The 19,766-nt window shown below is 33.9% G+C and overlaps 1 protein-coding gene across 1 annotated transcript in view; it reads right to left on the bottom strand.

The window, feature by feature from the left end:
* The window catches only part of TBC1D5 (TBC1 domain family member 5), a 562,315-nt gene that overhangs the window by 343,681 nt on the left and 198,868 nt on the right, over nucleotides 1-19,766 (bottom strand). Inside the window, exon 4 of the mRNA XM_046674041.1 lies at nucleotides 5,120-5,251. Within this exon, the coding sequence (XP_046529997.1) occupies nucleotides 5,120-5,216 (97 nt within the window). The 5' untranslated portion in view covers nucleotides 5,217-5,251. The remainder of the gene's footprint in view (nucleotides 1-5,119; nucleotides 5,252-19,766) is intronic.

Below are 19,766 nucleotides of genomic sequence, written 5' to 3'. Positions count from 1 at the left end.
ATGCACTACCTGAGCATACTGTTAATTTCTTTAGGAAAGCTCTTATCATTCTCTGTCTTAACTGGCCATTTACTTTGAATGGTTTCCAAAATCCTGGCTATTAACCATAACAACATGGCATTCAGGACTACATTTATCTTTTTTAATGTTTTATTTCCAACCCTATGTGCCTGGTACATAGAAGGCACTCAAATATTTACTGAATGACGATAAATTTAGAAGTGTTGTAAACCTAAGAAAAGCCTATACCACTATAGGTTCTTGAGTCCATAGTGTTTCATATGCAATATTTGTAATAAATCACATTAATACGTTTTAGAAACCAGGAATTAAGAATGTCATCTTCACAGAATTTCCACTAAAAGCTATATATATAAAATGTGTATAATAAATATAGGTATACTTTAGTCTAGGCTCCCAAATTATGGCCACAAACTTTTTGGACAAGTAATCATTTGTTTCCTTAGCTTTCCCTTCCTAAGTGATTTTTGCTGTGGGTTAATAAGGATATCATATCTTGACATTTATTTGCCAGGAAACTCTCTCCACTTGGTCTTTATGGAAATTTTGATATAGTGATAATGAAAGAAAAAAAGAAAGAAGTGAATTTTAAGAGAGATTTCAAAGAAGGAGAGGTCAAAGAGACCAATGGAGGAGAGGCGAGTATACTGACTTTTCAAGCCTTAAAAGAAGAAAAAATCAAGTACTAGAATAATGAGGGACAAATAAAACAGATTTCATATATAACAACTTAGGACAGGAAGGAAAAAGGTAGATGGAGGAAAGACACATTAAGCAATTTGAGACAAGCTCAAACTGGTAAACAGAGTTCATTCATCTGTTATTTATTCAATGGCGTCCGTATGCCAGGCACTAGCTATACAAATGGTCCCTACCCTCATAAATCTCACACTTTACACAAGGAGACAAACAATAAACAATGAAACAAATTAACGTAGGATTACATTAAAGGATGAGTGCTATGAAGGGAAAAAAAATAATGTTAGGGAAAAATGGCATGTGGGAAGGCCCAAAGTTTAGAACAGGCTTAGAACATCCGAACAAGACCAGATACCCAAGACAGACATGAATATCATGATAAAGAGTTTAAATTTCATTACTATTGCAATAGAAAACCACTGAAGAGCTGTAAGCCAGGAAAGGAAGATTTTCTTCCCCTCCCTAAAGTGACTCCAGCTACTTAGACCAAGGGCAAGGTTTAAAGTAAGATGGCTCAGACAGCATCCTATACTTTGGCCAGATATCTTCAGCAGAACAAATTCATCTTTTATTCAAATCTAAATCTGCTTTTACTATACAGAAAACAATATTAAAGATCATAATAGGACAGTGTAGGGGACTGGAATTGGCCACCCCAAGATACGTCTCTTTGGCATGAGGATTATTTTGGGCTGGTTACTTTTAAAAACTGCAGACAGGAAAGAAACTCTGAAAAGTAGAATTTACTTACCCTTTGTTAAGAGACATTTACATTTGTAAAGGAAATCTCCAACGGTAAATGTGTGTCTCTCTCTGTACCAGGAAGAAGGGGGGATGACCTTATCTCTAGAAACTCTTATCAATGCAGAAGGCAAGGACTACAACTTTACCCCTGTTTACTGTGCTTTTCCAGTAATCTCCCAAAACTGACTCCCCCCACCCCAAACGTACTCCTTTGTCTTTAGCTGAAGATGACATTTAAGGTGGTGGCTTCAGCCATTTTGGTGAGTTGCTCAGTTTGACTGAGCCCCTCCCATGTATAGATGTTATAAAGCTTTGTTTAATTTTCTCCTGTTATTCTGTCTCATGTGAATTTAATTTGATGTCTGGCCAGAAGGAACCAGAGCAGGTAGAGGAAATGTCTTCCTCCTCTACAACAGCATCATTTTATTACATCAATGTCTGTGAACTATTTCAATTATTACCAATTTATTCATCAATAAAGCCAGGCACTCTCTTCTAGTTCTAAAACTCTGATATTATAACAGAAAGAAAGGGAGATTGGAAGAAAAATAAAATTACAAGAGGCAAAAATGGAGTAGGTAGGATATTCTGAATGTCTTGGATTTTTTTTCAAGTAGGTTGCTAAATATTTTATACATGAAGATAGAAAGAAAGCTTTGAAACAGATATTATATAAAAAGGTATTACATTAAGTAATTATCTGAACACTTATTATAAAAGCTGTAAGTAAGAAGGCATATAAAATTGAAGCTAAAAACTCTGGCAATATGTATTAAAATGCTATTCTCAAAAGAAACTAATAGAGGAAAATGTTCTTTCATCATGAGCAACATCCAGATCTCTTACAAGCTTGTGAAAACAACTAGTCATTTCAAGAATATCATTTTATTAATAGGCTAAAAGTTTCCCTAAATCTTGATGATATTGTTTTCAGTTTAAAATAAAATGACTACTTTTTCATTTAACTGATCATTAAAAGTTATATGTTAGGAACAAATAATCATGAATAGCTGAACAACCATTTTTGCTTTTTTCTATGGTTTCAATTGAATTATAGGTAACTTGTCAATTATTATCAATACCCTTTAATCAAAGATCTTGGAATTTAAGGTGGTAATTTATTTATTTGAGACCAAATTTAATAGAGTGCAGAGAAAATGTCATACTTTCTATACTGTTCTCTATTGGAAAAAGAAATTTAAGCAAAGTTTAATGACATGGAAAATACGCCCCAAGATTTTACATGTATATATCCAAACAATTCTTTTTTCTGCTCTCATCCACTTTCCTCAACCACACATGAAAATAAACCAGTGATATACGGTCTTCTCTCCATCATTCCTATTATGTGGCTATTTTTGCTAATCCCTTCCAGAATACTCAGAATCATTTAACTCGATAATATACTGTTTCTTTACAAATGTTAAAATTCAGACTTGAGAAATCAAAGACTCTTCTACCTATGGAATCTATAACAGGAATTAAAAAACAAAAAACATGACTTCAACAAAGGGAAATCAGTGATTAAGTCCAGCGTTTGACTACTTACAAAATGAGTCACCCAGTTGCCACAAATTGCCTTCTGGGAAAAATGTGTAAAAGGCTTCAAATACATGGAGAACTCCATGAAAGACACATATTAAAATAAACAAACATACTAGAAAGGTGATGATTCTTCAAGGAAATATGACAACCCATTAAAATGCAACACATGTTTTTCTGCAAAAAGGAAGTCTAAGAAGATGAAATAGATGCTTTATATAAAATATTTACATATACAATGCACAAAACCCACTACGGTTAGTAACCTTTATGGCTTTGAAGAACTAGATATTTACATATCTTTCTTTCTGCATGTGCGTGTGCATATGTGTGTTTTGTATATATTTTTAACAGTTGACAGCTGTTTTAGAGCATACAGAGATGCCAAACTGAATGAGGGTCTTGATTACTTCAAGATTAGCTATCTAAAGTTTCTATTCATTTTAAGTGTTGTTAGTTGGAGGAGTCATTAGTCACTTCCTTGTCTCATAGAACATCAGCATACATTTACATTGTTAATGAACATTTGGGGTAAATGAATTAATGGCACTTTTAAACATCAATTCAGTCCTAATAACTTTGTATGTCATAGAAATGTTAGCTAGGATATAAACGAAAATTCTTTCAGTAAAGGTAACTACTTATTCCTGCAAACAATAAAAGATAAAATTAATTTAAAATGTTTTTTAACTGGTTATAAAAAAAAAAGAACCTCAATATTTAATGAACGTCTGACCAGAGAAAAATATGCACTTAAAAAAAAAAGAAACCCAATGCTCTAAAATAAGCATATATACCAGAAAATTTTGGTGAAACTTTTATATACTTATAACACAAAAACATATTCATTTTTAAAATACCCACTTATAGAAGTGTTGGCAAAATAATTTGACATTTTTAATTATGAGTGCTTCTTTAGGTGTTACATGTAAGAAAAACATCACTAGGAAAGGTAGTATCATTCTTACCACTTAAATTTTTAAAATGCTGAAACTGAAATGTGACACTAATAATTTTTTTATATTTGCAAAACCTTAAGCAGTTTTTTTGAGAGCTCTTAGATAAAAGCAAATATAAAAATAAAATCACAAAAATAAGTTGCAAGGCAAATTACACTATTTTCATTAAAAACAACAATGGCTTTTGTATGATGTAGAAAATCTTAAAGGTGCACAAAAAAAACAGAAACACACTCCATAAAGTCAAGAGCTTGTGTACTAAAGAAATAGTCACTTTAAGCAATCAATTATTTTTTTAAATTCCCAAAACATGAGTTAATGGCAGACCTTTATATCAATATAGAAAAAAAATTGTATTTGAAGTATACAAAACACATATGAATTACTTGGACTAATTATGATATTTTAAAATAGATCTCACAATCCTGATATATATATTTCATGAGTGAAATATTACAAGCAGTTACCTGAGTCAGTGAATCAACTTTTTTAAACATTTAGTGAATACGTAAAAAATAAGGATAAAGCTTTAAGAATTCTCACAAACTCATTGCTTCCTTCTCAGATACTATATTATTACTGAGAAAATAATAGAGTTCTGCCAGAGACACATTTGATAAATTTTTATATGGTAGACCCTGAATACATTTGACCTTTCTAACAGTCCGTTTTTTAAAAAAATTTCAGTGCATAGTTCTTTAAAACTACAACACATTTCAATTATTTGAAGAAAAAAAAACGATAGAGAATCAAACAAGCCCTTTATTCTAGAATAATCTCCTCTGAGGGAAAAAAAAAATCCCTGCAAAATCAACACCAAAAGCTTAGACTCCTTTAAAAGATGTTTGATTTTGACAAAGACCATTTGCAATTCAGCATCCTCATGGTGGAGTAATTGTTTAAGTTCATGATTTTTTTAAAAAGAATGACAGTACATGAAACATTTGGCTAAGCCTTCAGTCTACAACTGAAAGTTGACGTGTTGTGGTATTCTTTGGTGTCAGAGTGCTCTATACCTACTCAGGGAAATGTTCTTCAAGTTGCCCTGCTCAGCTTCATCTACAGAATTACACACATAAGGTAGGCAGGGCTAACTGAAGACCCTCTGTTACGTTTCCCAGTAACTGCAGAATGTATCCACACACAAAACTCACCTCCAGTCTTGTTTGAGTAAATAGATAAGGGGTCAATGCCCACTTCTTGTTCTTCTGGCTGCAGAGGATGTCTCGTTTCAGATAAGGAATGATACATTGTGAGAACTGGACAATGACACCAAAAGTGACTACCTAGAAGATGAAAAATACAGAGAAAATGGTAAATAATTTTTCTTTTTGATATGACTGGGAATAAATATAAGACTGAAATGATTAAATGAGCATTACGGACATTAACAACTTTTCCACAGGCTCCAAAGACTGTTACTACAGATTGGCAGGCATATGCAAAGAAGTGAAAAAATGGTACAAAATTTCCATTTCAACAATTTCTCCCCAAATCTGAACTTCATTGGTAAGCTTTACCTCACTGTTTAATCACATTTATTTTCAACAAACTTCCGCAGAAAAAATTGAATTGTAAGTTAAGTTATGGTCACATTTACAACATCCTTTTGTTTCACTACTAAAACAATATACATTTAGAACACAAACTTTCAAAATATAAAATATACAGCAAACTAAAAATTATTCATAATTGTTATTAGCTAAAAACACCACGGTTAACATTTCCGTTTATTATACAATCGTTCCTATCTTTGTTCTGGGCATTTAAAATACATATATTTTTAATGTGATCCACCATGCTAAACATACTGATTATATAAATTATCACATCTTCCTTCCCATAACAAAAGTCTATATTATCACTTCTAATGGATCCCTAGTATTCCATTATACAGCTATAATAATTTATGTAATCAAATTCCTTATTAGTAAACAATTAGGATGCTTTCAGTTGTTCAACACTATAAAAAGCCTCAAACTGAACATCTTTTATAACGTCCATGTCACATCCATGATTATTTCCTTAGGATACATTCTTCTAAGTGTAACCGCTGAACCAAAACATACATATTAAAAAAAATAAGATTTTGTGATAAGTTTCGGCAAATTACACTCTAGAAAGATTTGTACATAATAAAACAGTTCATTTCCCTTGGACTCTAATTAACAATGGGAATAGGTAATTCCTTTTTTTTTCAGACTAGCATGATAGTCAAATTTTATAATGCATTTGCTTGATAAGTGAGATTACTGAAGACTTCATATGTTTTCTCTGATATTTGCTTATTGTCTTTTGAGGAAGGAGTTTATTGCTATGATTGTCTTCATGATTTGTAAGCATATTTTAAATATTAAGGATATTAAACCTTTGTCATATGATACATATATTTTTCTCAGAGTCTGTCTGTCTTCAAATTAATTATATGGCATTTTTGTGACAAGAAACTTTAAGAAATATATCTATATCTCCTTTTTAATTTCTGTCTCTGGTATTATGGTTACAGAGGTGAGTTTGTGTAAATAACTACCTATGTTTCTTTTTTATCAATTTGAAGGTTTTCCTTCTCAATTCTCATTTCTATAAATAATTCCAATTTAAACAAAGGTTTTTAAAAATTAAATTATTATTATTTTTTTTTTTTTTTTTTTTATAAGATTTTATTTTTTCCTTTTTCTCCCCAAAGCCCCCCAGTACATAGTTGTATATTCTTCGTTGTAGGTCCTTCTAGTTGTGGCATGTGGGACGCTGCCTCAGCGTGGTTTGATGAGCAGTGTCATGTCCGCGCCCAGGATTCGAACCAACGAAACACTGGGCCGCCTGCAGCGGAGCGCGCGAACTTAACCACTCGGCCACGGGGCCAGCCCCAAAATTAAATTATTTTTTAACTTCCAAAATACACTAACTACTTACAAATTTTCTATATCTATAAGGTACAAACGACCTTCCCAAATCAAAATCTTCCAAAAAATAAACCAGGGTCACTAATTTTCATCCAAAATAATGTAAGTAACATAATCGTTTAAATTTCAAGATCAGGGAGGACATGAAAGGAAGAGGAAATGCAGAATGTTAAGCTGCAAAAGAAAGTCCAACCAAAATAAATATGTAATTTTATAGGATGTGGCCTCCACTTGTGGAGGAAAGTCTCCAGGGAAGCCCATGAACACACGAATTCTTTTTTTTCTTTTTTTTTTGAGTAAGACTAGCCCTGAGCTAACATCTGCTGCCAATCCTCTTCTTTTTGCTGAGGAAGACTGGCCCTGAGCTAACATCCGTGCCCATCTTCCTCTACTTTATATGTGGGATGCCGACCACAGTATGGCCTGCCAAGCGGTACCATGTCCCCATCTGGGATCCGAACCCACCAACTCCAGGCCACCTAAGCAGAACATGTGCACTTAACTGCTGCGCCACCGGGTCGGCCCCCACACAAATTCTTGACCAACATTTTCCCAAAATAAAATGCTCCTCTATCTTGTTCACTTTCTCTCTAAATTCTCACTTTGTAAAACAGTCCTGTACATTTTCTGATTTTTATCATAACCCTCCAAATCTTGCCCACCCACACTCACTGTCAATGTTAACAAATCCTTTCTCCCTCAGATTGTGGCTAAAACAAAAAGAAGCAGAAGGTTAGGCAAAACCAACACTAGAGAAAGCAGAAAACTTTCATTGCCAATATACAGTAACAAATCTAAAGCTATAAATCCTGAATCCATAAATCTAGACAGTTGTCAGTATTTGCTTTCTATATACACAAATCAACCAACACATACTGAGCACTTACTATAGAGAAGGAACTCTGAGGAATAGAATCCAATAGAGGATAGAAAAACATAAAGAATCAGTTACATTATAAAACAGAATCCGATAAATTCTGCTGACCAAATGAACGGACAAATTAAGAAATAAAGTTCTCTACTATGGAGAAGTAAGAATCACCAAACTCAAACGCCTAACGGGGGTCAGGCAAAAAGCATTATTAATTATAGTTAACATCTATTGCCCAATGAATACATGACAAAGCCACTTTAAATGTTTCATGTGTAATCATCATTTCATCCTCCCAACAACCCTACGATGCGTCTTCATCATGATTTTCACTTTACCAAAAGAAAACTAAGATATAGAGAGATTAAATAATTTGTCTTCAGTCACACAATTAGTAAGTGTTGAAGCCAGAATTTGAACCCATCCTGTCTGGCTCCACAGCTCACATTCTTACTTCTGTACTACATTTGGCTATCAATAAGTCAATGAGACAAACAGACAAGGCATAAAAGAAGGAGGTATAAGAGGAAAGGGTCTGTGAATAACTGGAACATCCTTTACTCTGCTTCAGCTTTTTCAAGACAAGCTAGAGATCCAGAATTTTATGTGAAATCTTCTTACTTGTAAGTTTTGGCAAATAATTAAAAAAAAAAAAAAAAAACCTGTGGAACAGATTAAATGCATTCCAAAACTGTATTTGGCCCATGGACAACAATTTTAATGTAAGATTCATGTTCTCTATACACACTTTGTTATACTCCTAAAAGTACGAGAGTAAACATTTGAAAATGGAGATTCCAAGTTAACTGCCAGATTTCTGGAAAATTTCTTTAATATCCCATACCATGTTTTCACATCATTATCTTAATTTCTTATTTGTATAGTATACTTCCACTGTTATAGACTTCATATACCTAAAATACACAAATAAGGGGATATTATGTATTTTAAACTTTATGAAAAACAGACAAGCGACAAGCAAACTGACATCAAAGTGTATTATACAAAGAAACATTAAAAAAACCCTTCCTATAGCTAAAATAAAATACAACATGATGATGTTCCTAAATTCATTCAAGACGCTCAAAGATACTTAAGGTCTTTTCGACTCCTTAGAGACAGTTAGTTTCAAGAAGTCATTCACTGATTTTAGCTTTAATAATAATTCTTTGGAAATTAGCAAATCTATGGTAATACCTAATAACCAGAATACAAAATTTACCAAATACACCAGTCTGTAACCACTCTATATAATCAGACCTCCACTGTATTCTAATTTATTATGCCTATAAATTGAAACTGACTCACAGAAATGCTTTTAATAATCAAATAAAACAAACCTGCTAAATAGTAATAATTATTTTCAACAAATCTGTTGAAGAAAAAAGTTGGGATAATGTTCTTACTTTTCTTTAATAATTAATGTATTTAAATCATAATCTAGTTCAAAAGAAACATTAAGCAGGTGCTGCTTTGTTTTTTGTTTGTTGTTTTAAATACAAAGAGCTATCTTAGGTTCTAGAATTAAAAACTACTGAACTGTGTTGGTTACTTCTATTGTGGTTACCTTATAAAATCACAAAATAATGTTGCTTTTAAATGAGAAGTAATATTCTTAAGAACTTTCTAATTTGTGATTTGTCTATACCAACAAGTGAAAATATCTGACTACCACAAAGCAGACTATCAAAGGTTTTTAAATAAATGTGTCTATCTTTATTTTAATCACTATCATGAATAAGTTTTTACCTATAAATATCTGACTATAAGAAAATATTTTATTAAAATTCAAATAAAGAATGATGGGAATTTTTTGGTTTGAAAATTTTAAGATAATCACTATAGAAGTCAAAACGGCATAAACATTTTGAAACTCACATTACATCTTATATCTGTATTACAAATTCAGACTTCTATACTTGATATACTTAATCTTCTCTACATAGAAGCTAGACATATGAAGAGAAAAATAAATAATGACCACAAATATGTATCTTAGTAAATGACCTAATTCATAATTGATGGATTTCAGTTTTCCTAAAAATAATGCCAAGCTGTCTCTACAATTTCCTTGACTTACAAAAATGATATCCAAGGAATTTTTTTAAATATGCAAAGGCAATCTAATTTTTCAAGTTCAAAAAGCACAGCAGTATACCTTCCAAGACCTGAGAAAGGAGATATCCCTCTTTTGCTACACCTACTATAAATAACAGTTAAATTTCCTGCTTCATGTGAACTCAAAATTCACAAAACTCAGAATTGGTTGTGCAGTATAGTTTTACTGCTATCTTCGTCATAGGACGTGACATATTAGTCTGAAATTGCCATTTAAAATCCAAGACTAATCTTAAGGACAGCTGTATTAGCTTCACAAATCTGGTTCTTGCAGTATTAAGATAAAAGTGATCTGTCTGAAAGAAGGAAGTCTTGTGAAAATAGTTAATATTTAATGAAAGGGTAAGAGTTTAGCACTAAAGCTTAAAAGACAGCTTTAAAGTATATTAAATAAAATCTCAAAACAATATAATTTCCCACATAGACTGAAGTTATACAATCAGTCTCTAAGGGAAAATTTTAAATAATTATGATCATACAGACAAAAACAACAGGTTAGTTGAATACAATTTCCTCTTTCAAAATGGCATTATACAAACAAAACCTAAAAAAAGTAATGTATTCCCCTCTGAATCTGAAGTTCTATGTATTTCAGCTTGTATTCATTCTTTCACTGTTTCTATCACATAGGCATAGAATTAGCATTCTCAATTGTGTCTTCTAAAGACATCCATATTCAGAAAAGCTCACATAAGCATACTTCATTCATTTAAATTCTTGACTGATGGTAAACTTAAAAGTCAAACAGTGAAATGACAGAGTAATATTACGTTACATAAAGATATCTCCTATAAGAAAAGCATAACAAAGAGCTTAAATGAACTATTTCCAGAGCACAATTAAAAAAGGAGGAGAAGATATAGCATGAATAAGAATCTTTTATAGGTAGCACGCATTTACCATGATGGGTATATAACCTAAAATATGACATCTTAGCTATAAAAGCAAGAAACTTTATTTTCATAATTAAGAGAGAGAGTAATTGAATATTATCTGTAGAATTGGCAAAAAATTTTTCATTTAGCAATGTTGGTAGCCAGAGGTAAATCCGATGGTTGGGAATAATGATGTTTTAAAGTCTTAATTATAAGAGAGAGAAGGAGGTAGGAAAGGAGGAAGAAAGAAAAAGAAAGAGTGAGAGAAAGAAAGAAAACAAAGAAAGAGAAAGAATAAAGTTTCATTTTTAAATTCTCTCCATCTTTAATGCAAGGGGGTTATATTGGACTTTAAGTTAATTAAGTATTAAAATCTATCATCTGAAAGTCTTAATATTTAATATTGGTTAGATTGTGTATCAAAGTAGTTTTATTATTTATTTACTCCAAACCTTTCCAGAATACTTTATCTGACAACAGGGGGTCTGTTTCTCACAAGATAAATGCATCTACAATGTCAAATAAATTATATATAAAAGCATTTGTCTTAATACACGTCACTCAATATTAAATATCACCCCTTGGTAAAATCCTGAAACCCTAATTCATTTTTACCAACCACACAATTACACTATTCAAGTGTTGTCTATTGAATAGGTATAGGACTACAATAAGGGTCTACATACTGAGAACAATGATCAAAAGAAATTTAAAACAGATTTAATCTTCATAATTTCCAGGCTATCAGAACAAGACAGGGTAAACAATCCACTATAAAAATACTAGATTCATAAACAATATACATAATTAGAAATGTGTAGGATATAGGAAAGTTCCCCAGGTGGGCTTAAATATTTTATATTACAAAATAAGAATATATTTAGCCTTTCAATATTCAAATGCTACAAAGTCAAAGAAAGTGGCAGTTGTGACCATATAAACCAAGAGAAAACTGAGCATCAGAAAGAGTTAAAGTGACATAATGGAAGGCTCTCCACAGTGTCTCCTCATGGTTTCAGAATTCTCTTGAATGGACGCTCACGATACAAAGACGGGGAAAGTAGGTCAGCCTAGAAACCAAAACTTTTGTTATTATACAGCTATACAAAAATACTTGCAATTGTTACTGTCCCTATTTTATATACATAGCTATTAAGCTATTCACTCAGGTTTTCATAAAATGAAGGTAACTATAAAAACCAGGAGTTGAAGGAGAATAAGCAATATTTGAAAAGAGAAAATAGTAATAATAACGGCCAATTATACTAAACTGATGATGATACCAAGAATAAGAAAAAAAATAAATGGCCACTCTTCACATAAGCATTAAATCAAACATTTTGTCAAAAAACAAACAAAAAACTTCTCTTTGGTGCAAGCCCAGGGAGGCCTGAGGTGTTTTCAGAAGCATATGACCAATTGTGGGGAGAATCTTCAAAAAGTCCATGTGGAACTGACATTTATCCCCTGGCTATTAGTTAAGTTTAGGGCTAGGAAACCCAAAGAAACTTTACTAAAGATAGCACTTTTAATTAAATAATAATAAAAATGACAATAGCAAAAACAGCACTTTTTAGAAAGTAGGCACTGTTTGGGCACTTTTACACATAAATTCATTTAAACCTCATAACAACTCTATGCAGCAGACACTATTAACACCTTTTATAATGAGGAAACCACAGAGAAGTTGAGTAACTCACTCAAGGCCACACAGCTATTAGTGGCACAACCACCTCAAAAGACTTAATAATGACTTAATAAACGCACTAAGAAAAATTAAACCAAGATTTATAGGATAACTAGTTTTCTTTATTGTTATGTTTGTAATGTAATGTTAATTAGAATGCAAAGCATTCTAGTTTGCTTTTCCCCCATGCGAACTTTTTCAAAATCTAACATTATAAATTCCATAGGCCCTTTATAGTTACAACATATATGTGCCCTCCCAAATCACCATCTGAGAGAAAATGCATATCCAGTAAAAAAAAGAAAATAACAAGTAAGCTGTTGTGGAGGATCAGAATTGGCCACCCCAAAATGTGTGTCTTTGGCTTGATTATTTTTAACAACAAAAGACTCTGAAAGAAATTTTGACCTCTTCCTCAACCCCCAAACTTCCTAAAAGAATTAAAAATAGAAGGGTCTGTTCCAGGAAGGAGCTAATACCATAAGATAACTGTAATATAATGTAAAACATGTCTCTCAGGTCACATTGTCTGTAGCTGGCCCATTTACATCACCATCTCCATGTAAACTGCCCTTCTCCCCTTGATGTCCCAAAACACTACGACCAATAGCCTCCTTTGTCTTTAATTGAAGATAGCATTTAAGATGAGGGCCTCCACCATTCTGTTGAGTTACCCAGTTTCCTGGGTTTATCCCATGTCTGCATGTTATAAAGCTTTGTTTGATTTTCTCCCGTTATTCTGTCTCATGTGAATTTAATTCACAGCTCAGCCAGAAGGACCCCAGAGGGTCAGAGGATATGTCTTCTTCCTCTGCACTATGCCTGGATGCAGGCATAATTTATATAAGCCTGAGCATAATTATAATTTATGAATAAGTCACACTGGACCTTTGCAGTCACTATCAAATAACCAAAACTGTAAATTAAATCCCCAAGTGTTATGGATTCCCATTACACCAATCACTACAATACCAAGTGACATGACTGAGGGAAGGTCACCAGCTAAGAAGCATGACCCGATCCTCTCTAGCCAGAGTAGCTTACATAAAACCATCCACACTCTCCTCCCTCCAGTTTTATTCACCCCTCTTTTTGTTCTGATGAGGCCTTTCCTATTCACTTTTCTAAATCCTATACATAATATGAATGCTCAGCTTTTCCTTTGTGGACCAACACCAAAAGTAATTTCTCCCTGCTCTTCTACAGCAGTATTTCCCTCACCATGATATACCACAGGAGTCTGCACAATAGTAAGCAATAAATTCTAGCAGTTAGACATGAAGACCTAAGTTTGCTCTTTCTGTCAATAGCATTAGTATAGATTCTTCTCATAGAGAAATCTCCCTTATGTAATGGGAGACCTCAGTAAAAAGCTAAAATTTTTTATTCAAGTTTTTGCTTCCCCTCTGGAGCATGATCACTCCTAACACCCTAGTCCTAACCTTCATCTCTCACCTAAACTCTTGCAATACCCTCCTAATTGGTCTCCCAGCTTCCATTCTTCCTTACTGTTGTAAACACTGGTGATTGCCTTTCCAACAAAATCCAAATTTTGTTCAGGCCATGTGCTCCCAAAGAGGTACCCAAGGTGTGAGTCCATAATTGGTCTAAGCCAATCATGATGGTCCCATTTCTTGTGCCAGATTGGTTAAGAAGAGCCATCTGATGTGAATGGAAGTCACCCACGAGCTTCTAGAGGTTTTTTTCTCTTACAATTACAAAGATGTATACTCTTAATTGCAGTGGATTAACCAACCCCAGATTCACCCTACCTCAGTCTTCTTGCTATATGTAATAATAGAATCCTTACTTACTGTATAACCCAACTGAGATTTTCTGTTACTGCCAGCTGAAATCAGCCTAACATATCCACCACCTACAATCTATTACCACACAATATCCAATGCGACTTTTTTCCATTGTAAATCATTTCCCAACATACTTAGCAGCAAATCCAAACTCTTTTAAGAGGCCCTAAATCCAGGCCCATGCCTAACCCTCTGATCTCCCTCTCCCCCTCACTCAGGATGCTCTGGCCACACTTCTTTCTATTTCTTAAATGAAAATACAGCAGACCTAAATCTTTGCACATTCCCATTTCCTTTGCTGGGGAACACTCTGCCCCTTAATATCATTCACATATTTGGTTAAATTCAGCTGAGCACAGAAAGCTTTTCCTGGAGCATTATCTAATCCACTAGCAAATCTTGTTGGTTCTACCTTTAAAATAAAACCAAGAATCAGACCATTCTGTACCACAGTCACCCTGATCCAGGGCACTGCCAACTCTGGCATGGACTACTGAATTGTCTCCAATAGGTCTCCCCATTTCCAACCTGGCCATCTACTCACAGCAGACTGAGTGATCCATTTAAAATGTAACTCAGCTCATGTCCCACCTCTGCTCAAAACACTCCAACAGCTTCTCATCCTACTCAGAATAAAATAAAAAATCTCCAAAGAATTCTACTGAATCTTGTCCCCAGCTACTACTTGATCTTTTATCCTACGACTCTCCCGCTTGCCACTCAAGCCCTCTAGCCCTAATGGCCTCTTTACAATTCCTCAAACATGCTAAGCAAGTTCTTGCCACAGAAACTTTTGTACTTTCCTCAGTTCTAAAACACTTCTCTCAGATATCCACATGGCTCTCTCATCCATTGCCTCCAAGCTCAGGCTCAAATGTCGCCTTATTTGTGAGGTCACTCATGACCACACGACCACACTGAGCATACACTCTCCTTGACTCTTCATCTCATTACCCAGCTTCACTTTTCCTACAATGTTTATCACGACCTAACATATTACAAACTTCTGTGTATTTTGTTTACTATGCGTCACCCCATATTGTAACTTCTATGAATGCAAAGGCTTTGCCTATTTTATTCACTACTCTATCTCCTGTATCTGGAAGGTACTCATTTTTTCATTATGGCAATCTTGATAACAGTTTGAAACAGTCCAATAAAGTAGAATGAGAAGAAACCTAATTAAATCCAAGTTAGTTATTAATTTGAATCAGTTTTTCAAGAATTCCTAGGTGCATGTTAGGGATGTATATTCGCACAAAATAAATGTTAAAGAGATTAAAATTAAAGATATTGGAGAAGACAGATCCCATAAAACAGACTAGAAATTAGGTAATTAAGATCTTCTAATAATAATTACTTTAAAGAAGCAAGGAGGGGTCCCTCTAGGTGAGAGTCAGCACCAGACCCAGGGCCTTCTCTTGGGAGAGCCTATGGCAGCTGAACAAACACTTTCTCTGTCGGTGCTACTGCTCAGCAGATGCTCAGAAACACAAGATGGGAGAAGAGAGCCCAACTTCCCTGTGGACCAATAGGCTCTCAGACCATCCCCTCACCTTCCGCCATCTGCACTCACTGTACCGTAAACAGAGGGGGAAACTGTTATCTTCAACCTTGTCCTTTGGCTAGAAATCCTCGCTTTTCCCACAGAAACCAGGGAAGACCAAAGACAGCAAGAAATCTTCTGTGTATTTTACTCAACCTGTGATTGGTGCTCTGTGAGTCAAGACCGTCCGCTTAAAGGAAAATGTAACACACTTCCTGTTCATGGCTAGAACAAGAAAGTAAGCTCTTAAACACACTAGTACAGGGGGTGACAACTGTCATAAGCCCTTGCATTTCAATTGTAAATGTTTAGACTGAGAAATCTCTGAGAAACTAGTAACATTATTAATCGTTATATAATATGCCAGCTTTACATAGTTAACCATCCATAAATAAATAATAAAAGGATCATGCACAGGCCAACAATGAGAATATGTCAGAAATCAATAATTGTGATTAATCAAATTAATTAAGTTCATGAAAAAAGTTAACCATTGGAATTTCTAAGTATCCTTATCTATATTACAAAAAAAATATTTCAATGATAAAAGTAGAGTTTGAAATTATCTTAGAGTAACATCTGGTTTATATTTGACATCAAGTAGATGATATCTTGTGGCTAATCTTTTAAGTCAATTTTATTAAAAATACGCATACACAAACACAAAGAAAGTACACTATACAACTAACTCCACGTCTACTCTTGTTTTAAAGATGTTTTCACTTTTATTTCAATTATTTATTATTCTCTTCAGAAGAAATTAAATTCTAGATAAAAGATGGCATTTTGTAATGATAGACAAGTTTTATGTAGTTGTTAATTTCATGTAATACCTATCTCATGACTGTCACGAGGATTAAATAAGATCATGTATGGAAACACATACCAAAAACTGCAGTGGAACCAAGGTTTTTTGTCATAGTTTACTGAAAATAGTCAAGATTAAAAATTCTTCATAAGACAGCAGATGTATGACTAACTACATCTTTTTAAGGTTATCCTGATCTCTCAACTAAATGAGAGGTGGTGCAGATTGTAACTAGTAAGAACTGGCTAGAAGAGGGGAGGAAGGATATTCTTGGCAGAAGAAATATCATGTGCAAGGGCTCAGGGGAAAGACAATGCATGCACATTCCATTCAAAGTTGTCGTCAGGCTCAGCTTGGTTGATAATCAGGCTTAGGAAGTAGATAGAGATTATATATGGCACAGCTTTATAGACCACACTTAGAATTCTGAAGCTATTTCCTAAGGGCAGTGGAAGCCACTGAGTAATTTTAAGTAAAGAGGAGGGAACATCTCCTGCTACTTCTCTACATTTATTCTTTCTTCAGCTATAGCAAACTGCATACCTCAGAATTTCCATACAAGTGGCTCCTTTGCCTGGCTCTACTTTCCTCACTTTCTTTGCCTAACCAACTGCTACCTGTCCTTAAGATCCAGCTCAAAAGTCACTTTCCCCCAACCTTCCTTCCTCCAATTTATAACTCCATGCTAATGTTAACCACTCTTTAGTATACTGGTTGGTTTTCCATTAACCTCTACTCTTTTGAAGGACAGAGGATGTGTTCTATTCATCTATACTCCAAGGTACTAGTATACATGAACTTGCAGAATTCATTTATTCAATGAATGAATAAAACCCAAAAGACACAAATGAGCATAATTTCCAGATATGAGGATTAACTGAGTCACACTTGTTCCTACACACAAGGATACAAACTGAAATGACTTCAAAGAGCCTTGGAGTATGCCATAGGAACATGTATCACTGCTTGAGCTCCAAGAGCTGAGGTATCCCCCATACTGCTAAATATGACCTAAAACACTCATTAAATACATATTGAACACCTACAAGGAGCCAAGTACTACAGCACTGATCCTCATATCAAATGCAAATTCAATAAGCAGTCAGCTTAATTCTGTACACTACTTGGTGAAAATTACCACCATGATACTGCATGTTACAATAGCACTGAAATGTAGTAATCCCTTTCAACCACAACTTTGGACACTCTCACAGCAGATAACAAACTAGATTACTCAGAATGTTTTCTTTTCCACAAAATCAAAAACCTTTTTGAAATGTCAGCCTTGAACATCATAAAATTATACAGAATGATGAGGAACCAGGCTTATAGTGCATATAAATATGAGAGCATATTAGGCTGCATTTAATTACCAGTTCAAACAACAACCTGATCTAACCTTTGACAAGTAAAATAAATGTTCTGAATAATTTAACTAAGCAAACATTTGCTGTTAATGCTAGCTAATTATAGTAAGAGCTGGAAAGAGAAGGGGAAGAGAAATGACGAAGAGAAGGGAAGAGAAAAGGAGATGAAATTTTTTTAATTAAAGTTGAGATATGCAACTATTCATTGAAACCCGATTTTTTCCCAATGAATTTAATTCACATAAAAGGGCAAACTGAGTAGAGCAAAGTTGCTTTATAAATAATCAGATTAAAAAAACATTATAACTGACTAGAGAGCTTATTCTTTCACTCAGTAAAAACCACCGAACTACCATGGAGACAGGAAAACTAGGTATACACAATTAGGGTACAATTGCCCCCCTTCACTCAAGGGCTCAACGTTTAGTGAGCAAAGAGCCCGGGAAATGGGTTGCTATACTTAACACTAATTAATTAACTGAAGTAATTAATTAATGGGAAATAAAATAAAAATACAAATGCCTAGTTAAATTTGAATTTCAGAAAAACAAAAAAGGTAACATTTGGAACATACTTAAACTAAAAAGTATTCATTGTTTATCTGAAATTCAAATTTAATTGTGCATCCTCTATTTTAGCTGACAACTCTACCAGTAGATAAATGAAGATGAGTATTCATAGGAAATATGTTGTGTGTTCACGACAGGAGCTCCAGGATTAAATGAGATCAAAACTCTCAAAGGGTGAGATCCCAAAAAACTCACCAAAAGGAAGGAAAGAATTATTTTTCCAAAGCTACTATTTGATTGCAAATGGGAAAGACAAAAATGCATTACTTAAACACACTGACCCAGCCCTACATAACTTGTTTTTCAATTGCCCTAAGAAAAGAAAGGAGTTGGAAACAAATATTGTAATGAACAAATGAACAAACTTCTTAACAGAAATCATCAGCTACCAAAAGGCAGAAAACGGAAACACGCTAACAAAAATCCAATATCGACTGAGGACCCTGCTCAATGGAGAGGGAGTATACAACTATTCTTACATTGAAATGATAATCTTTACTCCTGAGGAACATAAGTATATTTAGGGGAAAAAAAACAAAGAAAATTGAACTTTGTTCATTTGTTGAGACCACTCTTATTCAAGTATTTAACATTTTCATTCTCAAACTGTAAATAAAATGTTAATAAATATGGTATGATAATCTAAGGTATGATAAACTCAGATTTTGACCTTAAATTCTAAAAAAATTATTCAATAATGTGTAATTTGAAGACACGTTATACTCCATATGAAAACTGCCAACTTAATTGATTACTGACTTCAAAAATGACTAGGTTGGGGCCAACCCAGTGGTGTAGTGGTGATGTTTGCATGCTCTACTTCGGCAGCCCAGGGATTCACCAGTGTGAACCTCGGGCATGGACCTACACACTGCTTATCAAGCCATGCTGTAGCAGGCATCCTACATATAAAATACAGGAAAATGGGCACAGATGTTAGCTCAGGGCCAATCTTCTTCAGTAAAAAGAGGAGGATTGGCAATGGATGTTAGCTCAGCGACAATCGTCCTCACCAAAAAAAAAAAAAAAAAGACTAGCTTACTTGCTCATAGAATAGAAGGTTCTATATACTTGGGCATAAGACCCAAGGAGCCTCAGTATGAACATAACAATATTTCAATTATATTAGATCATCATTATTAATAGAGACAAGAAAAACTCCAATTCCCCAACTTGAGGACATATAAACATATATAGATTGTATGTAATTGATAACAGAAAATGACAGTCATTTAAAATAATAAAACTT

This window comes from Equus quagga, chromosome 1 (assembly GCF_021613505.1).
Source record: "Equus quagga isolate Etosha38 chromosome 1, UCLA_HA_Equagga_1.0, whole genome shotgun sequence".
NCBI lineage: Eukaryota > Metazoa > Chordata > Mammalia > Perissodactyla > Equidae > Equus > Equus quagga.
This window is presented reverse-complemented; position numbering and strand designations above follow the sequence as displayed.